The 24,179-nt window shown below is 47.6% G+C and overlaps 2 protein-coding genes across 11 annotated transcripts; one reads left to right on the top strand and one right to left on the bottom strand.

Annotated features, from left to right (window-relative positions):
- The first annotated feature begins 40 nt into the window (after positions 1–40).
- SMARCB1 (SWI/SNF related, matrix associated, actin dependent regulator of chromatin, subfamily b, member 1) lies at positions 41–13,136 on the top strand. 2 transcript variants are annotated; one of them, XM_037374553.1, is made up of 10 exons: positions 41–255; positions 1,937–2,048; positions 2,708–2,737; positions 4,255–4,384; positions 4,985–5,122; positions 5,788–5,915; positions 6,491–6,657; positions 7,098–7,288; positions 11,669–11,800; positions 12,765–13,136. In XM_037374553.1, the coding sequence occupies exons 1-10, from the start codon at positions 163–165 to the stop codon at positions 12,802–12,804; spliced, it is 1,161 nt and encodes a 386-aa protein (XP_037230450.1). In that variant the 5' UTR covers positions 41–162; the 3' UTR covers positions 12,805–13,136. The 2 variants fall into 2 exon arrangements, with proteins under 2 accessions (XP_037230450.1, XP_037230535.1); XM_037374638.1 differs by lacking the exon at positions 2,708–2,737.
- On the bottom strand, positions 7,829–20,680 carry DERL3 (derlin 3). Of its 9 annotated transcripts, none has more exons than XM_037374794.1 (7): positions 20,521–20,680; positions 20,305–20,367; positions 19,606–19,679; positions 19,007–19,100; positions 17,512–17,707; positions 16,919–17,009; positions 7,829–8,545 (listed from the first exon to the last, which is right to left on the bottom strand). In XM_037374794.1, exons 1-7 carry the CDS (start codon positions 20,611–20,613, stop codon positions 8,326–8,328), a joined length of 831 nt encoding a protein of 276 aa, XP_037230691.1. In that variant the 5' UTR covers positions 20,614–20,680; the 3' UTR covers positions 7,829–8,325. The 9 variants fall into 9 exon arrangements, with proteins under 9 accessions (XP_037230691.1, XP_037230624.1, XP_037230878.1 ...); XM_037374727.1 differs by having other exon boundaries at positions 20,305–20,370; positions 20,521–20,676; XM_037374916.1 differs by lacking the exon at positions 7,829–8,545 and adding an exon at positions 15,711–16,365 and having other exon boundaries at positions 20,521–20,667.
- Positions 20,681–24,179: the final 3,499 nt, after the last annotated feature.

Genomic DNA, 24,179 nt, shown 5'->3' with positions numbered 1-24,179 from the left:
CCCGCAGCCAGCAGGGCGGGGTGTGCCGCGCATGCGCGGAACGGCGGCTGGAGTAGGCCGCGGCGCCGCCCGTCGTTGCTGCCCTCGTCGCCGCCGCCACCGGCGCCCCAGGCCCTCCCTCTGGACGCCGGGCGCTGCCGCCGCCCCTCTCCAGCCGCCACGATGATGATGATGGCGCTGAGCAAGACCTTCGGGCAGAAGCCCGTCAAGTTCCAGCTGGAGGAGGACGGCGAGTTCTACATGATCGGCTCTGAGGTGCGGCCCCCTCGCACAACGGCCCGGGCGGGAAGCGGGCCCGGGGGCGGCTGCGGGGCGCCGGGCCGGGCGGAGGCGAGCTCTCGGCGGGGCGCGAGCTGAGGGCAGCCCCGCAGGGGGGCACCGGGGTCCCGGCCGTGGGGAGGAAGCGGCCTTCCAGCCCCTGCGGGCTCCCTCTGCCCCCCGCCGGCGGGGCGCTGCGGGGCGGCGGGGCCCGGGCTCCGCGTGGGGGCCGGCGGTGGGCGCTGCCCGGGGCCCGGCCGTGCCGGGCCCAGCGCTGCCGGTCTGGGTGGCTGGCGGAGACACGCCAGAGCCCGGCCCCGCGCCCGGACACTGCATGCGGGTTGTGGCACCGCGGCTGCGCTGTCCGAGGCCGGGGTTGTTTCACGCGCGGACAGGTACTTAAGCCCACGCCTGGGCCTTTGTGCTGCGCAGCACCACCGGCACCGGCCAGCGCAGCTCCGCCGGCCCGGTGCAGCCCAGCCGTGCCAGCAGCCCCGGCGGGCAGCGCTTCTGCACCCCGTGCCTGTGCGGGCCCTTTAGTTACTCGTGCTGAGGGGCTGCACTGCCCCCCGGAAGAGGAGTCGCTGCCCCCCGAAGAGGAGCAGTACTGAAGCAAGAAACATTGGTGCTTCAGCACCGGGGAAACGATCGCAGTGGAAACAGGAAAAAAACCCCACATTGTAGCCCCCAGCTCAATGCAGAAAAGGGAATATTGGATAAATTAAATTGCCAGCTCTGTAGGGTGAGCAGGGACTAAAGACTTCTCACTGTCTCATGTGAAGTGTAAAGTTTGAAAGAAGAACTGTAACTGCAGTCTGCGAGATGGCCATACCAGACGCGTGGAAGGGGAAAAAGGGTTGCTTTTTTTATCTACCATTCATTTCTGTCGACGAGCACTGTAGAGCAGAGGATATGATTAAAAATTACCTGAAAATAGGTGTTAAGATCAAAATGAGTCTTGTCAAGCAAGGAAAAAAGACCTTATTTTGTGGCAGTCTGCCAGTGTACCAGCAGTCTAAAAATTTGATTTTACAATCTAGAAGTAGTTCTGTTGGTCAGCAAGTCCTGCTGTGGCACAGGTGTGGATCTTTGTGTCAGGAAGAACAGAACTGCTTTACAGATGGTGAGTAAATTTAAAAGAGCAATTATTGGCAGCAGTCATATTTTTACATGTTCGAAGGTTTTAAAAGAAAATACAAGTCTTTAGGCATTTGCTGTATTCAAGCAATGTCTGGAGGGCACAGAGGTTCAAAGTAAAAAAGCCCAGCTCTCCAACAGTGACCAATCTGGTTTGGTTTAATTCCTATTGATCATTGTGTACTGAAACAGAAATTGAAGTAAAGAAAGGTTAAGTGGTCCAAAAATGTGTGAAAGTGAATGGAGTTTTTTCCTATTAAACTGATTATTGTCAACGGATGGGAGTTCTTTTGTATCAACTAGTGATGTAAGTGCTGATAAAAATTTTGTTTTCTTGTTGCTGGAAAAATTACAATGCTATATGATGCCAAACCCAGAGCAGCCAGTCTGTCACAAAAAAAACCCCAAAAAATTCCTTTCAGGAGGTCCCTCTTACCATTACAAAGAGCTGAATTTGTTTCAGCTTCTGCTAAAAATCTCTTAAATGGAATACCAGGCTGTACTGCAATACCAGGCCACATCTCCGCTTTTCTTCTTGTAGGTGGGAAATTACTTGCGTATGTTTCGGGGTTCCCTGTACAAGAGATATCCTTCGCTCTGGAGGCGACTAGCCACAGTAGAAGAAAGGAAGAAGATAGTAGCCTCTTCACATGGTGAGAAGATGAGTAAACATTTTCAGTAATGTTTGTCTGAAATCTGAAATTTTGCCTTCAAAACTTGGGGTGATTTTGAAGCTTGTACACCTTGAGGGCTGTGCAAATCACTTCAGATTGCCCCAGTGATGGAGCGCTCTGCAGTAGTGGTGCTGGTAGCTTCTGCTTCAGCCTGGCAACAAATACCAGCTGATCTGGGGTTGGCTGCATTCATCACAAAGCAAAAGCCACATTTCAAAATCAATACTGTATTTCCAAAGAGATGTTTATAGACAAAGGGGCATCTTCATCTCTCTTGTCAAATGGGTGGGAATGTTGCAAGGATGCCCCATTGAAAATGTGCATCTTTGCTTAACTTTGTTTCTTGCAGAGACTGAATGTTTATGACTGCCAGAATTTGTTGTGGTGTGTCACTGCTGATGTGACTGCCACAGTGAGAATGTAGCTGCCTCTGTGTCATTTTTGGTGGAAGTCTAATAACAAGCAGTTGAATTTCTTGGCAGTATGACTTGTGGTACACTCTTTAGACTAAAGCATAATAAAAATAAATGGTTCATTCTGGACGTAATGTCTCCTTCCTCCAAGTATCCTGCTGACCTGTTGCTTTCTTTTCTTTTCTCTTTTTTTTTTTTTTTTTTTTTTTTCCCCCCCCCCAACAGAAAATCAGCGGTCTCACAGTCCCAGAAGATGTAAGTCTTATCTGCATGCTATTCTTAGCTGTGCTAGAGGAAGAATCTCCACTGTGACCTTTGGTGCTATTCCACTATATATTAATGTCTAGTCCTCTTCCTCTGATCTCTCCTTGTGATTGCTGTAATTGTGCATCCTGATCCCGTGCCTGAACTCTTCTTTCTCAGAACCTTTACAGGACTCTCAAAAGCAGATGGTCTCTGTAATTCAGCAAGAGCTGTTCTGATGTTTCTCCCTTTCCCCCCAGTCTTATCAGCTTTTCTGTTGATCATTGCCTCTCTGTTTCCAACCTTTGAGTCCACTGAGGATCTGTTCTTTTCTGGGCTTTTCCTCCCAGAAGGCAGTGGAAGAGATTTTATATCCTATTAGGAAAAATTTCTTCACTGAAAGGGTTGTCAAGCACTGAACCAGGTTGCTCAGGGAAGTGCTTGACTCATCATCCTGGAGCTATTTAAAAGACGTGTAGATGTGGCGCTTAGGGACATGGTTTAGTGGTGGACTTGGCAGTGCTGGGTTAACACTTGGACTCAATGATCTTAAAAGGTCTTTTCCAACCTAAACAATTCTATAATTTTGGCAGATGTAGGTATGCAGAGCTAAACCATGTGATTGCAAAGGGCAGCTCAGAGTAGGAAAGAATAGTTTTGCTCTTTCTCTCCTTAAGTAAAAGCATGTTAGATTTAAAATTTAACTAATAATTATGAGTGTGTAAGGACCCTTTTTCTGAATATTTTTTTGGTAGCGTTCCTTTCCATCTTAAGTAAATTTCATAACAGAAATGGCCAGGGTCTATAAATAAGTTGTACCCTGGAAGAATGAGCTTCATCCATTGGTAGTACCTGAGGGAAGCTTATGCAATTCTAACCCTCCCTGTGTCTTGACTCTTAGATGAAATGAAAGATGTTTATTTTAATAGAGTATGAACAGGATAGCTATACAAGGTAAAGAGATACCGGTGCCTTTTGCAAATCTTGGCTCTGTTACTGTGCAGCCTTTCCAAGGTGTCATACTGCTTTTGTACATTGAATTGTATTTCTTCTCTATGCTTTCTGGTGGAGATTGCCATATGTTAACTAAGACATTCCACCCCTGCTCTCAAGAAAGTCACATTTATTCCTGCTGTTTAGATGGGTGTCAAACCTCAATTATATTTCTTTAGTGCCTGGCACTGTGGCTGGGCTTCTGATCACTTCAGCGCAAGTAATCTACCCCAGTAGTAGAACATCAGAGAGAGTGGAGGCCTCTGACAACTCAGAAATAGCAGTGGAATGTTTTGTCATCTCTGTTTATCTCATGTACAAAATGCTGTATGTCAAAACCTTGCTCAAAAATTAAATGGCTATGAGAAGATAAATGAAGCCCAAAGCACTCTTGGGGCACACACTCATACCACCCGGTAACCTATTTTAGTTCTTCCTGCAGCATCAGGGAGGGCTTTTCACTATGCAGCCTGTTAATGCTACACTGTGATGGAGTGCTTTTCCTTGTTAATTATTGGCATCTTTCCTGGTAATAGATCATGGCTATACAACATTAGCCACTAGCGTGACGCTGTTAAAGGCCTCTGAAGTGGAAGAGATCTTGGATGGAAATGATGAGAAGTATAAGGCAGTGTCTATCAGCACAGAACCTCCTACCTACCTCAGGTAATCAGCATTGGTGAGGGCCAAGATCAGAATGGAGCTGTTTGGAAGATGTCAGCTTGGGCAGGAGTCGCAGGAAATTGCATAAGCCCAGGCTGTTGTGCAGCGGGGTGCTTGCCAGTCTGTGCTAACAATTATTTGCAGTGTTGGGCAAATGAAGATCTCCAAAGTGTAAGGGTTGGGTTACTGCCCACATACAACAGGAAGAAAAAAATAAGTGTTTGATGACAAAGCTCTCTTTGCAGTTACTGTGTTCCAGCTGTAACAGATGTTTTGCAGAACACACTCTGCACGTACTGCCTTCTGGAGACCTTGCATTTCTCAGCAGTCCTTTTTATAAAGTACAGACAGAAAACCCAAATACAAACCTAGTATTTATAATGGTGCACCTGGATTAATATCTGATGAAAAACTGTGAGCTGGAGAATGGGCTTCCCAGAGGCTAGTGTGGAACATGGGTTCTCAGTGGAGCAATATTGTTGAGGCTTCCAGAATAAAATAGCAGGAACTCATAATAGGACTTTAAAGTTTAAAATTACACCATTCCTTAAGTAGCAGCAGTGGTGCTCAGGGTCTGCAGTTTAACATAGTTTCCTTCTTCAGAGAACAGAAGGCAAAGAGAAACAACCAGTGGGTGCCAACCCTGCCCAACAGTTCTCATCACCTGGATGCAGTGCCATGCTCAACAACGATTAACAGAAATCGCATGGGCAGGGATAAGAAGAGGACATTCCCTCTGTGGTAAGGCAGCTTCCTGCTTCTGAAAAGTGGAAACAGTTACTAAAATGACATGCTGCTGGGGTAGTGCTCATGAGTTGCTATAATGTTGTGATTCATCTCTTGACAGAAGACCTATAGGTTGCTAACTTGGAGGTTCTTTGTTAAACTGTATGTCTTGAGGTTCTTCCTTACAGCAGCCAGCCATGGCTTAGTGAAGGCTTTCCTTTTGTCAGGAAAACGGTTAATTCTTTTCCTGATGAAATCTTTCCACTTTCTGCTGCTTTGCTAAGCAGCTGTCATTTGAGGAGCCTTCAGAGCCTCTGAAGGGCAGGCTGCCTCTCACTGACATATTCCAGTAACTTTGATCTGATGTATTCAATGGAAAATGCTGCTGTGGCTCACGACTTTTATTTTCCATTACAAAAGTTGAGGAAGCAAAGATAAACATAATCCTGGGAAACTTCCTTGTTGTATTTGCAGGAATGTATTATGATAGATGTAATAAAAGGTGATAAATGGGTATTGGTTGCCATAGCCCTGGAAGCTTGTGTTGAGGAGTCTTGTCTAAAGACTGATTGGGGAGTTGGAGTGTGGGGATTGCTTCCAGCAATCACTGCCTTCCCTCTGTGGATGCCAGATGTGGCATGTGCTAGTTGCATATACTGTGTTGTTGCTCTTCGTATTAGCTTTGATGACCATGACCCAGCAGTGATCCATGAGAATGCATCCCAGCCGGAGGTTCTGGTTCCAATCAGGCTTGATATGGAAATTGATGGGCAGAAACTCAGAGATGCGTTTACGTGGAACATGAATGGTATGTAGGAAGGAGAGTTTCCTGAGGCTGAAGAGCTATGGTTGTATCCGTCACCAAATATGAAGAGGGAACAAGCATGAATGTCCATGTCCTTGCTCCATATACGCAGAGCTTTAAAGCTGTCCTACTTTGGACTGTGTTCAGCTCTCGTGTCTCTTAGCGAATGCTCTGCCACTTCCATGGGCTGCAGTCATTCCTGGACACATGTGCTGATGAGTTTTAATAGGCATGTCCTCCTGACCCAGTTTGTCAGCTTAGTCTGTTAGTATTCTGTTAGCTGAAGTACCCTGAATACAAAACAGTTAATATGTGTGGCTTCTTTATGTATGTGGATTATATTAGACCATAGCTACATTGTCTCCATGGAGCAAATCAAGAAGGCCCTAAGTCCCTGTGTCAGTACACACATCCTTACAAACCTGATACAAAACACCCTTTTACCCTTTTATAAGCAAATCGTGATGTGTTTGGGATCCCCTTTGTCACACTATGAGATTAATTTTGTGTGTTCTGGAATGGCAGGCATTGATTTCTGAGAAAGTTAACAGTGTCTATTCATTCTTGTTCTGTATCAGAAAAGCTAATGACCCCAGAAATGTTCTCTGAGATTCTTTGTGATGACCTGGATTTGAATCCTCTGACCTTTGTCCCTGCTATTGCCTCTGCCATCCGACAACAGATTGAGTCGTACCCAACTGACAGTATTCTCGAAGATCAGTCAGACCAACGAGTTATTATTAAGGTAATACAGGAATGCAACAGAATGAGAGCTGAACCATTTGGGTTTCTCTGATTATGTTACGGGGGCGTAAGAGAACAGAGGCTTCCCTCGGAGCAAAGGAGCTCTTAATTCCAGTCCTGTGTCCAGACTGCATTTTGTCCTTTGTATTGAGAACAGAACCAAGGTGGCCGGTTATTAAACAATTATGTGCCAGCCCCTGAGATGATAAAATAGTTCAGTTAAAGCATTGCTGTGTTCTTTTGGAGGAACTGAACCTTGGTGAGCAAATCTGAGTTGTCTTCATGCTACTGGAATTAAGAATTCAGTTAAGGAGCTTTGTGGATGCGATGAACTAGGAGTTACTGCTCTGCTCCTCCAGCCTCTGCCTCCTCAGTTAAATTACCTTTGACAAACTATTGTGAGAATGGAAACAAATGACCTGTTTCTTCCCTTGTCTCCAGCTAAATATCCACGTAGGGAACATCTCCCTTGTAGACCAGTTTGAGTGGGACATGTCAGAGAAGGAGAATTCACCTGAGAAGTTTGCCTTGAAGCTGTGCTCAGAGCTTGGCCTGGGTGGGGAGTTTGTCACTACTATTGCCTACAGCATCCGGGGACAGCTGAGTTGGCATCAGAAGACATACGCCTTCAGGTACAGAACTGTCGTCTTCCTGGTATGGCTGTGGGTGTGTGTTTGTACTTCATGGGTGTTCGCATCAATGAATTTTAGAACAGCTGACCTGATGCAGAAAGTTTCATTTTAAGTCAGTCCTTCTGGCTTGCACCTGTTCTGTCCTTAAGATTTTTTTGTGCTCATGCTCAGGTATCATTTCCTGTTGGGTGTAATTACATTTAAGGACCAAATATTGATGAAATGTCAGCTGTGGAATGAAAGGCTGTTGTAATTAACAGTGACTGAATACCTTGTGTTTCCCTCTTCTGATGTATGATAATAACGAGCCCTGGATACATTGTTTTGTTGGCTTTGCCTGACTTGAGCCATCCACCCTCTGAACCTTCAGTGTGTTGAACCAAGACTGATTGAAACTGTAGCTCTCTTACTCTGGCTGATGTTGAAGTTGGCTTGATCCTAGGCCCTTCTCACAGCTGGTATGCAGCAGTGTCAGGTTTGATTAGTCAGCTTTGGAACTTGCCTCCCGATGATAATCGTTTCCAGTTGTGCTGTGTAGTGTTCTGTGGTGAGTTACTGTACTGATGTTATCCTCAGCATATTGCTGAGTCTGCAGGCTGTAAGTATGCCTTAATATATGCGTTGTGAGGTTTCTTGACCTTGGGGTCATGGTGGCAGTTGAGGAAGTTTGAGAGTTCAACAAATGATGTATTTGCAGAGGTGAGGAAACAGTACTGTTGACAACAGTTTTGTAGAGGTCAGTTCAAGGAAGCAGGATTACTTGCCTAGTCAGCAAAGGGAAAGATGACCAATCCTGTTCTGCCTCAGGGAGAGGGCAGTGAGTAGCTAGTGTGGATGTAAGGAGGAGCTGGAGGCTGTGGGGCAGCTGGCTGCTGCTGTGAGCTCTGCTCCTTCCTCCTCCTCAGTCTGAAGGTTTTCTGTATGGCCAGCCTTCTGTGGAAAACAGGCACTGATCTGCTTTGCAGTAGTTGCTCTTCCACTAGTCTCACTCCACTTCCTCTGGAGATTATTTTTATCCTGAAAATCTTCCACAGCAACTACTTGGTTCTAAAATGATCTCCAGCGTTGTTAATACTAGAAAATGGAAAGGGACCCTTTACAATATAGGAATTAAACTCTTCTGCTGAAACTGTTAGATTGTGTGTCCATCCTGATGATGCCCCTTGTTTCTTCTCGCAGAGGTGGGGAGGTGACTTCTGCCTTTCCATCCATGACGGCTGACTGATACTTGCCGATCCAGCATGGGACCACATCCAACTGTAACAACAGAACAGTGGCATGTGTTCCTGAGAAATGATGGGAACTTGGAGGGTAGTACATGGGAATGTGGTACCTGTAGTACTGCCTCTTCTTCCCTGCTGCAGAATGTATTATAACTATGACAGAAGTGAGCTAGCACTGTGTTATAGCCTGCAGTAGCAGAAAGTGAAAGTGTCCCTGCTGGTAGAGCAGTCCTCAGAGTCAGTGTGAAGTTGACTTTAGTCTATAGTTTAAGCTAGCTATGGCTGGGAGCAAGTTCATTTCCGTAAGGTATAGTAGGATTCCTTGTTGCCTGAGCATTCCCAGCAGTTTGAGCTTTATTCTTCGTATCCTTTCTGAAGTATAGAGGTGGCCCTGTTCACACCATGCTGGCCAGGAAGCCCTCTTTTTTTCTATTCACTATTTTATTTACCTTCCCAGTTAATTTAATTTGACAATTTTTTAGCATACTGCCTCCCAACCCACAGGGCATTTGTTCCTAACTCTTGTCACCTGCTGCATTAGAGGCAGGCATTGTCCACATTTAGTGGACAGTAAATGTTCTCCCTCCTTCTTAAGCTTCTCCATGTGTTGCAGACACCAGAGTTAAGAAATTAATCTGTGTACGCATTAACTGCTGCGAGGGGGAGGTAATTTCTGTCCTTGCTTACTATCAGTATCTGTAACTTAAAGCAAGTAAAATTTTAGTTAGCGCTGCCCAGGCTCTCTCATATATCATATTAATGCCGACTTCGTGCTATTCTCTCTGAAAACATATATCTGGCTGTGGTTATTAAAAAGTGCTTCCTTTTAGGGGTAGTTCAAACAGGTGGATTTCAGACCTTCTTTAGACTGTGGTAATATTGCAAGGGGGAGAATAAAAAACTAGCAAAGGAACCCAAACAGAACAAAGTGTGTAGACATGAGCTGTTCAGGGAGGAAAACACACCTAATTTAAATCTTGTTTTGTGTCATAGTACAAACAAGTCCTCCTCTTCCCTTTTTTCTTCCAGCAAAGCGGTAATTTTGAAACCTTAGAGTGATTAATGATATTTGGATTCTGTGGCTGGTTAGTTCCTGAATTCCCAAACCACAGGAGCAGTGGTTGCTCCAAAGTCATTCCAGTGATGTAAGGAAAGGGTCTGCTTTAGACACATCAAAAGAACCTTAATATCTCAAGGGACTGAGGGGGATGAGAAATCATGTGCCTCTTAATCATCAGAGGGAGAGGTGAAACTGTCTTTTAGCTGATGAAAGCCAGGGCAGTTCTTCAGCTGGCCCACTCTGTGCAAAACAAGGAGAGCCTGAAAGCCCAATGGACAGGGCAAGACTGGAAGCAGACAGGTGACTGATGCTTATGGGATTTTCAGGGGGATGGTGTGCTGTGATGATTCCCACCTCAGTACTGAGTATTTCTAGGGGCAGCACACAGCACTTTATAGCCAGAGTTTTGCCTTTGAGACCCAAATGAGGTTCTCTCACACACCAAAGCTACATGCCAGAGGAGTCACCTTTTCCAAAAGAAGATGTTTCCCTGCCCTGTTGGCATGCTAGTGACACTGCTGCCAGTGGCCTGGACCCTGGCTGAGGGAGTGTCTTGCTCTACTGGAAATCCTACAGATTTCAATCATTCTGCCAGCAGCACTGTCCTCTTCACCAGAAAATAACAGGGGAGGAGGAGCTGTCTTTGGAGGTTGGGAAAGAAGGGAGGATTTTTTTCAGTTTCTCTCTTGATTCGTTTCTAAAGAAACATAGTATCTGAGTTGGCTTGCAATTAAGTTATGTGCATGAGGCCAGCTTTCCAACCTCCATTTAATTCTAGTGAGTGATCAGTGTTAAGCATAGTAAATGAGGTAGAGACTATGCTATCAAGTCAAAAAAGGCAGTTAAGATCTAGCATTTGGCCTGGAATGTGTAACAGTCCAGGGCTAAGATGAAATTCCTGGTTTTGAGTGTTGCTTCGTGGATGTCAGCAGTACTGGAGGTAGATTGACTAAAGCTTTCTCCTAGGATCAGATAACAAAGGCTGTGGATTAATTTTTCATTGTAGCATTACTTTGAAGAATTGTTATTCTAGATTAATAGCTCTGATGCAGACATTTGCTGTTTCTATGGCAATTTAGCATTTGAGTTCCTTCCTGGGGGAATGAGAGGGCTGCCCATGAGTGCTGAAATCCTGTGCACAGAGGCATGTCCCTGGGGAGGGGGCTGGATGTGTGCGCACACCTGCTGAGGGGTTTCTCTGACACACACAGGTCGTGCAGCTCAGGCTGAGCCCCTTCCTAGAATTCAAAGCAAATATTTACATTCCGAGGCTCCTCTGTATTTATGCTGGGCTTCTGGCTCCACTGTCAATATTTGGGAAGCAACTCCTGGTCAGTTCCTGTTGACTTTTACTGAATAGTGGCTAGTGAAGCAGTAAATATTTCTGTGCATGTGTTAATACAGCTGGTCAGGGCAGAGGGATCTCTGAGGAACAAATCCTGTGATCTGGGACAGAGCCTGGTGTTTCATTGCTTGTGCAGAGAGTAGCTGCAGCTTCTGGTTGCAACAGCAGGTCCTAAAAGACTACCCTTTCCATGGCAATTGGGAGAATTACGCTTTTTCCACTATCAGGCTCCCAGAAAGCCAGACTTTTGCCAAGGAAGAGCTGTCAGAGGTGTGCTAGGCAAACTACAACTAGGAAGTCAGAGTTGCAGAATGACAAAGCTAGACAAAGAGTGCTGTTAGCAGGCCCTGCTCAGCTGCTGCTGTGGGAGAAGAGCTCCCAGCACTAATAAACGGGTATGAACTTGGCCTGTGCTTACTGGGTTTGAATGCTGTCAGCCAGTTACGTAACGGCCTTTGTGGGAGAGAACTGCGTCAGCCACAGCTGCTTTGACAAACCCCTCTCTGGTGGTGAAAGGAGATGGTAGTAGTTGGTCTCCCAGGAACTTCAGGCTCCACAAGATTGTAACCATAAGCCCCTGGCATGCTTCTGGGAACTAGGCTGTACTAAGCAGGGCTAAGAATGAATGCTTGAGCCTGAGACATGGTAAATGATGCTCTGTTGTCCTTGTGTCTTGTATCTGGACTGGTAACCCAGAGAAGTGCTCTGGGACCACTGATGGATGTTGCTTTGCCTTCTACCCTGCCATGCAGCGAGAACCCTTTGCCGACTGTGGAAATTGCTATCCGCAACACCGGGGATGCTGACCAGTGGTGCCCTCTTCTGGAAACCCTCACAGATGCCGAGATGGAGAAGAAGATCAGAGACCAGGACAGAAATACAAGGTGCTGCCACTCATTCAGACAGTTCTGCTTCTGGCCTGTATCTAAGAGAGAAGTTAAAAGCGTTGATGTTTGTCTTGCTCTACTGAGAGCCAGCTGGTGGGATTTAAGACTTGCACACTGCAACAGAAACTCATAGCCCTTTAGCTTCAGGATATTAAACTGTTATAACCTTGCTCCACAAATACTTAAATCTCTACTTGAACCATCTCCTGCTTGAAGCAGTTTCCTGTTGGTTATTTTTTTAATTTCTTCCTTTCCCTGGGCCTCTGCTTGGGCAAGGGTGTTTGTTTCTATAGGAAGGCATTCGTCAAAAATACTGGAGTTTCATGCACTGTCATGCTACCTAGAATCCTGCCACAAGGCTTCCTCTTATGTAGGGCAAAATGCTGTTTGATGTAGGAATGGGCAAGCTCCCAGCTCCAGCCTGACTGATGCAACCTGTTTGCCAGCATGGGAGCACTGTTGTGATTCCAGGAGGAGCTCTGCCCACCAGAGACCTGCTAAGTGATGTTTGACAAGCAGTCAAGAGCACTTGCTCCTACTTGGTGAAATTGCTCCTGGCAGATAAAAATTAACTGCTAGAATCTCTCCAAAAGATACGTTGTGGGAACAGTAAATATGCTGGCTTAGCTCTTTCCCAGGATTTTGTTTTTGTACTGCTGATTAACAGTTTTGTAATTATTTTGCTTCCCAGCTATGGCTGGCTGAATTGTTTTCAGTAGCGATCAATCAGTAGCAGTTCAATCCAAGTTGATGAGCAAAAAGTGCCCTAAAAGCTGTTACTGAAAATATTGTCACAGCCTTATCAACAGGGGCACTCTCAGGTGGCCAAGGAAGTCTGTCTAGGCAATAAACCTGTCTGCAGCATTCACAAAGCTGTGGTAGCCTCCCCAAAAGTGTTGGTTTTAGTAAGACTTCACATGACTAACACAGCACTTACTGTACCTCTTTCTCTCTCTCCTAGGCGCATGAGACGTTTGGCCAATACTGCTCCAGCCTGGTAATCTTCCTGTTGTGACACTGGTGCTCTTCCTACAGACTTTATCCCTACTCCTCTCCCCAAATGGATCTAGGATTGGCAGGGGTCTTTCTGTCCCTGAAGGGGACACACATTCCACTTGCCAAGAGTTTCCAGTACTGCTGACTTCTGCCCCCACCCCCTCCACCTAAATGCCACGTACCAAGAATGCTGCATTAGCACATGATCTAGCTAAGACCTGTGGCAGCTGCTGGAGCCCTTATATACCTGTGTGTGGACAGTGTAAAGATTCTTTTGTATAGGTGCAACATGCACTATTAGGACAACTTTTTAAATAAAAGGAATGCATACTACTTAGGCTGAATTCAGTATGTTTGAATGAATAGTGAATCTTGCTGCTTTTCGTGCTATTCTGGTAACAGCCGTCCTGGGACCTAATATTAATGCTTTGGGGTATAATGCTGAACAGTCATGTGGATTCAGTTTTCCTGAAGCATGATGGAAAATGAGTGCTTTACTTCAACAGCTATAACAGCCCAAAACCTTTTGCTGCAGGGGAAGGTGAGAATAAGACTGAAAACTTGAAGCAAACAACTCTAAAAGACTGGACTGTTACCACACTTAGTACAGTCTAATGAACTCGGTGAGGTGTTCAGCTGGCTTACTTGACAAGGGTAGGGTAGAACAGTTTAACTAAAGTCACAAACTTAACATTCATTGTTGTCAGATGTCAACCTAGTGCATGGTAAACCCTTTTTTCAGTGGAGGCTGCACCTGGAAAACAAAAATTTCTGAACTGGTACAGAAGTTGAAGTCTGCAATCGCTGAAACTGCAGCTTCCTTTTAGTGAGTGGCTTTGCTGCAGTCATTGACAGCACACATAGCTTCCAGTTACAGTGCACAGAGCATCCAAAGCAAAGTGCATTAGCACTGCAATGTCAATATTTTGCAACCCTAGAAACAACCTATCTTTCCCTGGGGAGTTTAAAAACAGAAAATCCATTGAAGTGAGATTAAAAAAAATTCAAACTTGCTTAAAAAAAAGCTAATTAAAAAGTCTACCTTGCTGTTGAGGTACGCCATCTCTTTGATGGAGTTCCTACTATTCACTGCCAGAACTGATGAGTATTGCAAGCAGGGCAGATTTTGATGGCAGCCTGACAGTTATGTTCAGAGCTTTATGATAAAGCCAGTAGGTTTTATGATCCTTGCTGATCCACCCACACTGCTAGCACAGTCAAAAAAATCACTTTCCAACCTTAGTTTATCATGTTTAGACTTGAGTAATAGCAGAGCCACTTCTGGTTCCTGGGTGGGAGGGAACTTTTTCCAGATGTTAGTTTGCAGAAACCAAAAACTTGCAATTTAGAAATAATATTATTGCAGTCTTATCCTAGGTGCCTGTGCCAGAGTGGTACTCTATCCATTTATTCCTTATTAGAGAGGCTAAAAGGTTATTTCAGCAAGTAAGGCAAAACCTGGGACTCCTGCTGCATCTTAGCCTCCCACGTAGAACACTTATTTTGCCTCACGGACATAAAAACTCCCAACTTTTCCTGAGAACACTTGAGCCTCTCTATTATGGTCAGGTACTTCTGCAAGCAGCCTCTTCAGGGAACTGGACGAAAACAGGTATGAAATTGCTGTAGCCTTAAACTGGCGCCTGTAGTGCAATTTTTGAGTTGCTGTGAAGCTTGTGGTTACCCAATACTCCTAAAGTTCACAAGAAGATAGGGATACACAAGGACTGCAGTTTCTGTAGCGGGTTTACAAGTACCTCCCCTTGCTTCTCAAGTCCTAGAGAGGCTGTAGGAATTAACCCCTCCAAGCAACCAGGAGCAAGACAGGACAGTCCAGGGGGCCAAGTCCCAGAAAGATGAGAACTACAGCCAGCTTTCTCCATGTATTAGGACTACTAGGGAACAGCTGGAAGCATCTTTCTTGTTCTATAATCACAGCTCCTTAGGTTAATCTAGTACCCCAGCTAAAAATGTAGCCCAGCTTTTGCATTTCAGAGTCCCATCTCTGAAGCAGTTTAAAACAGAATGTCTGCAGACTTTAAAGACAAACCTCCCAGGGACTGAAACACCAGCTCTGTACTTTCAGGTCATGAGCAAAGCACACAGCAAGTACCTTTTGAATCTGAGGCTGCTTAGCCCTTAGTACCACTGTTTCTTCCAGAACAAGATTATCACTTGTACAGGTCTTTCAGCCTCTTACTAGAGGGAAACATAAGTGCAGCAAAATAGCATGTTCAAACAAAATCTGATTTTTTCTTAAGAAGAAAGGTGTTTTCACGGGAAGCCCCCAGCAGGGATGAGGGGACTGTGTTTCAATCTTCCTTTGCTACAAGGCTTCTGTATCATTCTTAATTGGTTGCTGGTTACTCACATTGCTCTTAATAGTTTGCAAGCTTGTCTAGCAGAGCAGACAGCAGCATTACCAAATGAGCTATCCTAAGACAGTGTTTACAGATCTACTCCAAAGGCTATAAGGTCTGGTAGAAGCACACGTGTGCTGCATTAGTAAGAATGATCAAATCCATTTAGGACAGCTGTTCTTGTTAGGGACTAACTTGTTTTGTTTTCCCCTAAGTTGAAGTTTCAGAGCTAAAAAATTCAACAAGTGGTATTACACTGCACGTGCAGACAGCCTTTATTACTAGTGTCAGGTGCTGCTTCCAGTCACTGCCTGGATCAAGTGTCCAGCTCCGTCCCCTGTCCTTTCCCAGGCATCCCTTTCTCCAAGTAGACACCCCTCCCCTTCTCATGCTCTGCAGTCCTGCTGACAGAAGAGGGGGAGGACATCTTGCAGCTAGCCTGAACTTAACTCTGCCCACCAAAAAAAGATCAAGCAATCAGCCTGTCAGTTTTGAACAAAGTTCTGATGAGTACTGGTGTCCTCTGTCCCTGGCAGAAACAGACACTCAACTGAAAAATAAAGGACTTTAATGTAAAGACTCTTTGGAAACAACAAAAAAAGGGGTGGGGGACTTAGAGGAAAGGAAGAGGCTGAGCTACATTCTACCATGGTAGCTGGGAGTACTACTTCATTGAAAGCCCACAAAGAAGCCTCACAACAGTGAGAGCCAGGAGCATTAGTCTTTGTACAGAGGGCAAGAGTGACCTGGCACACAGCAAGTCATTAACAGCAGGAAAAAAAAAAAAAAAAAAGAAAAAAAAGAGTAACTGGTTGAACACCCCACTTGATAACTTACTCCCCACTTGGGTAACTGAGGAGCCATCACAACTTCCAGTCCCTGTCCCTAGGATACCTCCGTAAGCATTCATCAGTTCTTATGTGCAAAGCTCTGTGGAACCACTTGGTTGAAGGGGAAGATGGGTTACCCATACAAACAGTTAAACATTACACATTGGAATGGCAACTGGTGTTATTCCAGTAGGATCTCTGGGCCACAGCATAAGTCCAGCCGGAAGAAAGGAATCTGGCCACATGGAGAAGTCCCCTGTGTTACTGTGGATGCTGCTGCTGGTTCTGGTCTTGGTCTCTAGGCTGGTTTCCTGCACGATCCTCAGGGAGAGGGTTATAGTTGGGATCCTCTTCGGGTGTGTCAAATACCATCTTCCTGGCAAGGGACATGCCCATCCCACCAAGCAGGCAGGCAAGTTAGGAAAGCGACCTGAGGACAAAACCCCCAGCCCTCCTAGGAACATCCTCACCCTTCACAGGGCTTGGCTGTATGCCACAGCCACCTGCCTGTTGCACCAGCACTAACTGTTCTTTTGTTCAGCTTAACCTGTAACCAGGACAGTACCTGGTTCCTTGACCGCTAGGTCAGCTTTGATCCTTGGCATGAAGCCTTTCTTAAAACTACAGAAATACATCAGAAAAAAATCCTACCTGCATCTAGCATTTTCACAAGCAGTTAAGAACACTCCAATTCCACTAGCAAAGCTTTAAGTACCAGCAATTGCTTTACAGCACCTGTGTACATACATATATAATGTGCAGAGTGCCAGTACTTTCTGCAGAAGAGGCATGAACTGTCAAGCTGAGGTGCTACCAGCATGCAATTGCATCCTGTGGCCACACCACAGTGTCACAGACTAGTGTGCTATGAAAGTGACCCAGGTTGGGAAGCAATACAGCAAAGCCCAGAAATAATCAGCTTTACTTACAGGAAGCCAGGGGTTAATAACAATTTCTTTCCTCCAGGCTGGTTGGGGAAAACGTCCTCCAAGAAATAATAGATGTGACCCACTGCAATCCCTGGAGAGAGATGTCACCAAGGTCAGGCCCAGCTGTGACTCCTTAGCTAGCTGAACCAGAGCTGCCGGGAGCTTTAGCAGGATGAAGCTCCAAGAGTCCCTCACTTGTGTACCCATGCCCCAGCTCCCACCAGAGCCACCTGTGCTACAGTGCCAGAGCATTAGGGTGTTTGCTGTGATCAGTGTGCCAGCAGGCAGGGTACCTGTCAGCCTGAACGCAGCACCAGGTACCCAGGAGACCAGACACAGCACAAGTGTTGGGCAGACCTCACTATACCCAACTGCTGCCTCTGGAGAAGGCACAGCAAAACACAGGTCACAAGCAAGAGCTCAGGCACAAGGCCAACCACCCAGAAATATCAGCCAGCTCACTTTAGGAAACCCACCATCTTAAATAAGATGAAAACAAGAAATGGTGAAGTGCCCCAGTAGCATCTATGAGAATTGAGCATGCTGTGGCCACAGAGCACCCTTGTTCCCAGCACCCACCCATTTTGATTTACCCAGTAAGTCGATGATGATGGAGTTGCCCAGGAGCAGAGAGAATCCCATCAGGACCCAGGGCAAGAAGGGGGCCTGGAAGTTAAGAAGCCCAAAGAAGTTCATGCGGATGTAAGGGTTCCTGCGACTCCACACATACACTAGCATGATGGTGAAAGCCTGGCCCAGAAAAAAAAGGCTGGCAAAGAGTCCAAATAGCTAGGAACTACCGAGTCAAGGAAAAACATATCCACCATGTACACCACCTCCAGGCAGCACAGGGTGCCTTGTGACTAGGAAGCCCAGAACTACAGGCAGCTGATCACAGTGTGCAAGACATTGCCTGTGCCACCAAACCTTTCCTGGGCTGGCTGAGATACCAACACTGCCTGCCTCACCAAGTACACCACATCCCCCTCCCTGCCACCCCAGAACAAGATACTCTGGAGTGGCACATACAGATTGCTCACTCCTTAAGCTGCTGTCTACAACCTCATACAGTCATATGGGGAGCACCTTTACAAAGTGGCCACCAAAAGTGACCCTCAGAGAAGGGTCACTATGATCAAGCACATGACTAGTACAGGCACCTAGACACTGACTAGCCAAACACCCAAGGATGTCTGATAGCCATGAGAGTTCACACACCTTCACACAGAGGTCTGTGGGGGGAGCAGTGCTCCAAGCCATCTGCATAAGCCAGCAGTAAAATATCGAGAAAAGGTTTTGCGCTTGGGAGGAAATATTTCTCCCCATCAGACTATTTTCTCCTACAATAAAAGAACTTCTTATGATGTGTGACAGTACCTCCAGCCACTGACAGGTTGCAAGGGGCTTGTGCTGCCTGACACTCTGACAGCAGACAGTATGTGGGCACCCCACTCCTTGTATTTATGGCTCTGTCTTCTTCCGTCAGCTGCAGCTCAGTTTTCTGAGCCAGCCTCATGCCAGCCATAGCAGCGCTCCAGTGCGCACCACCCACCAGAGCTCAGACACGGTTGCCCTGCTGCAGCTGGACAGTTTCTCAGAGAGCGTAACAAGGGGCTTCCTTTCAGACTGAGCTTCCCAAGCATACAGCCACATGTCCTCTCCTGGGCTCAGGCAGCCCATCCCCTTGCCAGTTGCATCAGTACTTCTGCAGACACCAACACAAGTACAAGCAGCTATTCCTGTATTTTGTTTCTGTTCTAAGCATACTGGGTAAGGAGCAGACCAGGAGACAAGGATGGGTGAAAGGAGGAGCACAAGCTGTGCCATACAGCCAGAAGTTGCTCCTCCACCACATGCCCAGCAGAGCTCTCCCAAGTCTCAGGGTGTGAGCCTGACAGGCCTGGGGCACAAGGCTCCTCTGCCCCATGGCACCACAAAGGTTCACAAGCCAGCTGTCCTGCTCAGCAGGCAGGTAACTGCTACAGACCACACAATACAGCCAGAATATAGACAGCTAGTCGACAAGCCCCACACTATCCACACCATCTCAGAACACACCAAAGAACCTCAACCAACTCAAAAGGATACTGTCATGAGAAACCCTCCAAAGAGGAACATGAAGACAAAGTCAGCTGTCCTTCCACGGAAGGAGCCTTCTTCTAGCATGCGGCAGTACCTGTACCTGAGAGCAGGAGAGAAGGGAGGGGTTGCAGTATAGGAAATTAACAGCTGGCCACCCTGTGTCCCCACAGCATGACTTTACAGGGAATAAGCCAGCTGCAAGCTATTTCATCACAGGAAGCTGTCAGCCACATGTCCAAGCCCCAGAGCAGAACACTGCAAACTTCACCTCATACCACTGACCCCAGGAAAAGAAAGAGGCATCCACTGTGCTCCAGCCAGAGCTCACCCCAGGAATGGGTACTGCTCTCCAGCATGAGCCACAGCAGCGCTGCCAGCTTCTTCAGCCTTTAGGCAGGGGCTGCCTTGCAGCAAGCAGAGATGGAGGTGCAAGAGGTGGCCACAGTTGTCAGGGGAATGGCTTCAATTCAGACCAAAAGAGCCAAGGGAAGAATCCACAGCTCTAGACTGCTACCAATGCAAGTCAGCCTAGGGAGAAAGAGGGATGGGGGAATCACATCTAAGCCAAAAAGGGAGCAGAGAGTTTCACTGAGACCAAAGGATACAGAAATATCATGTTGAAAAAGAAACTGAATCCCAGGGGCCCAAAAAAGAGGAAGTTGGTGATCAGCCTCCATATCTGAAAGAGAAGAGAGAGGAGAGAGAAAAGGAGGTGGACAGACAGGTCTCTCCCCATCACCCTATCCACTGTGCCCAGTCGTACTCCCATCCACTCAGAACTACCCCAGGACACCAGACAGCTGCACCACCTTCATGTGGGACCTCCCTCCATTGGCCACATCCAAGTATATTGCCCTTTCAGGTGCAGGAAAGAAGATTTTTCTACTTTTTTGGAAGGGACAGACAGCCACAATTCAGCAGTCACAGCCAAAATAAATCACTGTTCACACTTCTCTAGAATAAAGCCCTCCCCACACAGCCTGACATCAGCTGGCCAGTGTCACAGAAAAGGAAGAGGCAGGTTTTGAGCAAGGGGAAAAAAAAGGAAATGCCAAGATGGTGTATGGCAGGGAAAGGCTGGAAGAAATTATCCGCATCCAGTTGTCTGTGACAGGAGGGGATACCACATCAGTGACCCAGCTCCTGCCAATCAGAGAAGGTTGCAATACTGGTAAGGACACCCCCTGGATCACACAGCACTCCCTGACCACCCTAAGGAGCATGATATCCAGGGCCCAGCCTGCTGAACCCACCCCTTGCTTTGAAAGGTCAAGAGGGGCCCCAAAGCCCAGCCAAGGCCTCACCTGGAACTTCCTGAAGATGAGGTCAGGGTTGAAGTACAGCTGGAAGGGGGTGATGAACTCCAGCTGCTGTGAGAGACAGGCAGAGCAGCTGCCACCCACTGTCAGGCACCCACCACCCTCAGCCAACCCCCTGGCTCCCCCACCACAACAACCCCCTCAGGGACCCTGACCCCCCCACTACAGCCTCCCCCCAGCAGGGACCCCACACGCCCTCACCACGGCGGCGGTGGTGAGCACGCAGGCGGTGGTGTAGGCCCGCGTCACAGCCGGCATGCCCAGGTACTCCTGCGCGAAGCCCTGGTAGGCCATGGTGCACAACGACAGCGCCCAGCCGCCCCGCGGGCCCTTTAACAGCCCCCTACGCGTCGCCACCTCCGCCACGCCCCCGCGGCCTGCTTCCGGCCAATCCCGACGCGACAGGCGGCGCGAGCTGGCCAATCGGAGCGCGCCTCATGCCCTCGGCCTCCACCCGCCGCCAACCCGGAACGGACCCGCCGCAGCAGGTGGCGGGTCGGGAGGGGGAGCGCCCCTGCGGTACTGCCCCCTGGAGGCGGGGCAAGCCTCCGTAGCCAATGGCAGAGAGCAGCCCCAGTGACGAGTGGTTGAGGGAAGGCGGGGAAGGGAAACAGCAGGTCACATGTCTCCCAGGAGAGGGCCAATCACCGGGAAATAAGGGGGCAACGTGTGGGCCGGCGCGGGCTTAGCAGTGCGGTGCGGCGATACAGTGCCCGCGCTGCGGGGCTCCCCCGCTGGCCTGCGGCAGCCAGTCCTCACGGCCGGCCGGCCAGCCAGCCGGTGGGGCACCGGCGTGAGTGGCTCAGCGCGCGTCAGGGGCCTCACGATCCAGAGGGCCTTGCCCTCACCCCCGCGCAAAGGGCTTTAGGCTTTTGGTAACTCGTGCTGAAGCCGCCGCTTGCTCGTGGCTGGAGCCAGGAGCTTCCCCGGGCTGTGCGGGGCCGTGCCAGGCCACTGGGAGGAGCGCGGCGGCAGTGGTCAGGAGTGCCCTGGGCAATGGAGGCAGCATTTTCGCCCAGCTGTCGAGGAGGGGAGTGGAATGTCTCTGCTCGCCACAGAACCGTGTCAAATCTACTACAAAACACCCTGCGAAAGGATGGTCTGATAAAGGTCTGCATAAACCTGACAGCCTCTACTGTTCTGCGGGTTATGCTGTCCAGAGCTGCCAGCGTGCTCAGGAGGCAGGTCTGATGTTACAGCCTTGCCAGTTCCCGACGGAGTGGGCCTGGTGTTGGGTTTACTCAGGGGAATGTTAAGCTGTCATCAGAGCCATAATGAGCCCTGAGATTTCCCTTTAAGCCTTCAGTTAATGGGAAATGAACTCATGGAGGAGGCAGTCTTTGTGTTTTCCACCACCTCCACCCTGACTGTCCTTTGATGAAGAATAAAACCCAGGTGGAAGATGAGGGGACAGGATGGGAGGTTAAAGCAACAAACCGGGGGAGAGAGGGGAGCAGACAAGAGACAGGTGGGCACCCATGAGACCAGGGGATGGGCTCCTGAGCACCCCAGGTGCTGCGGTGCTGAGAGCTGCCTCTGACCTGGCTGCTCTGGGGGGAAGGAGAACCCACTCCAGGTCAGAGCTGCATTAGGGGTCCTGGGAGTAGAGTCGAGGGGAGAACTTGGACCTTGAACTGCAGCAGTATCCATAAGCTTGGCTGTATCATTACAGGCTTTTGCTGGGAGCTGGAATGGATGTGAGGGCTCTGGCAGGTGAGAGAGCTGAGCTTATAGGGAAAGACAACTCATCAGGGCCAGGAGCTCTGCCAAAGGCTGCCCATATTCATGTGGCTATTTCAAATGTTCCACTGCTGCAGCTTGACCATTCAGCATGCCACAGAGCTCACAGCCCCAGCAGGAGGGGCAACTGAGTTGAAGAACTGAGAGTGAATGAATAAGAAGTGAAATAAATGAATAAATAGCATGCTCCTTTGGATGAGGGACTGGAGGTTTTCCATCTGCTCTCACTGCCTGCAGGCAACACCAGCCAGAAGCTGAATTCCAGCACTGTGATTCCTGCCCCTACTTTGTTTGAGCCAAGGCTGGAGATGAACACTGCGAGCCTCTCTGCTGGAAGGAGGTCGTCATCCTGGAGCTCAGTCTCACTAGCTTCACAGAGATGAGAATCCAAATGATAAATCTCACCTATTCCCTGTGGAGGACTATGTGCAAATCAGGTACTGCATGAAATCTAAAGCCAAAGTTATCAGTTTCTCATTTTTCTTTTTTTTCCTTGTTTGCCAGCCAGAGCTGGAGAACTCTACTTTTCCAGGCTTCTGCTTAAGGCCTTCTTTTCTATCATTCATGGGGGAAGGGGGAGAAGTGATGAAATGCCTTGGGAAGCTCACCATCTTGCACTGAAAGAGGCCAAACAAATCTCAGTGACACCCCAGTTCCCAGGATTCTTTCTGCCCATGACCTCACTCCCTTTGGAGCTGAGCCAAGCTGACTTCATGCACTACAGTATGCCCAGGGGCAGCTTCAGTCTTTATTACAATCCTTGTCAAATTTTATGGGTTTTCAGAGTTTCATCCTTCCCACAACTTCACATCAACCTAGCCACATAGCTTAGCTCACTTTATACAGCTTTATAGTAATGCTGACACACAGCCTTCTATAAAATCATGGAATCTAACTAAAAGCCTCAAAAAAGAAAACCCAAACTCTTTGTCCCAGCTGCAAGAAGGCATGAGGGACTGCAAAACCAGAAACACTGCTCAGGAGTTTCTTTGCTGATTTCCTCCTGCCTTGTCCTGTTGTCCTGCCCTGCATGGGACCCAAAGCAGATGTAAGCACAGGTCTGAGCAGCAATGACGTATCATTGCTGCCTGCTGTCTTCTGGGTTCCCCTTCCTTTTGGATGCAGTTGAATTCATGTCAGCGTCCAATATCTGTTTCAAAACCATCAGAAACTCAGAGTTTCCATAAAAATATGTCTGATGCCCAGACTTCATTTTAGACCAGCTTTGAAAAGGGTCTCTGGGGGCTCTTGGAGCTGCCTGAGGAACTAACTGGAAGAACTCCCATCTGTAACCTTTGCTCAAGTCACTCACTGGAAGAACTGAATCATGATGGTACCAGGGGCAACTCTCCTTTCCATACAGTATTTACCCATCCTGCATCTGCAAGCTTAGTGATAGCAACCTTTTGTACTGTAAGTATTTACAATCCATGACCAACTCGCAAGAAAATATTCCTGGAAAAGAAGGACTGGCACATATTGCACAGCCACCACTGTGGATTCATTTGGCTTTTGTTTTAAAAATATATGTATTTCCTGAAAGGGAGTGGTGTTGCACATGCACAGTGACAGACCACTACTGAACCCTCCTGTTACCTCTGGGTTTTTTTCCCCCATTTCTGGGGTCATTTTAAGGAATATGCAAGCATCTGCCTGGGTTTGCAGGTAAGCTTAACCCTGCAACAGAAACTCAACAGCTTCCTCTCTCGGTTTCTGCAAACCAAAATAGCAAAGAATCAGAAAACAAAGAAAAAAGCTTTTAACTCTCCCCATGAGTTGAACAGCACATAAACCTCAAGAAGGCACATGAGCAAAGATAAATGGGCTGTTGCAGCATTCATCTCTTTTGTTTGTAGTAAATTATTGTGTGTAATTCATGTTTCCTGTCCATAAATGCCAGAGGAACTTGAAGACATGGAATCCATTCTAATTTAGTAAAGACAAAAACAACTCCTTTTGAGCCCATCTGGAACTTGTTTTTATCGTAATTGTTTTGGGCTCAGTAATGAGTTCAAGATCTAACTGCCGTCACTAATTGTTTCAAGAATAAACAGATGCTTTGTTTAAAGGCGGCAGCTCCCATTTCGCCCAGCACAGCACTCTCTCAGGTCGCAGGATGA

Source organism: Falco rusticolus, chromosome 1 (assembly GCF_015220075.1).
Source record: "Falco rusticolus isolate bFalRus1 chromosome 1, bFalRus1.pri, whole genome shotgun sequence".
NCBI classification, from domain to species: domain Eukaryota; kingdom Metazoa; phylum Chordata; class Aves; order Falconiformes; family Falconidae; genus Falco; species Falco rusticolus.
The sequence above is the reverse complement of the archived record's forward strand: the minus strand, read 5'-3'. Positions and strand labels throughout refer to the sequence as shown.

Excerpts from the sequence above, each read along its gene's own strand:
- SMARCB1 (XM_037374553.1), top strand. The coding sequence starts at position 163 with ATGATGATGATGGCGCTGAGCAAGACCTTCGGGCAGAAGCCCGTCAAG. Across the intron at positions 256-1,936 it reads TCTACATGATCGGCTCTGAG|GTGGGAAATTACTTGCGTAT; the intron begins GTGCGGCCCCCT and ends TTCTTCTTGTAG. Across the intron at positions 4,385-4,984 it reads GAACCTCCTACCTACCTCAG|AGAACAGAAGGCAAAGAGAA; the intron begins GTAATCAGCATT and ends TTCCTTCTTCAG.
- DERL3 (XM_037374727.1), bottom strand. The coding sequence starts at position 20,613 with ATGGCCTACCAGGGCTTCGCGCAGGAGTACCTGGGCATGCCGGCTGTG. Across the intron at positions 20,371-20,520 it reads TGCTCACCACCGCCGCCGTG|CAGCTGGAGTTCATCACCCC; the intron begins GTGAGGGCGTGT and ends TGTCTCTCACAG. Across the intron at positions 19,101-19,605 it reads TTTTTCAACATGATATTTCT|GTACAGGTACTGCCGCATGC; the intron begins GTATCCTTTGGT and ends TCCTGCTCTCAG.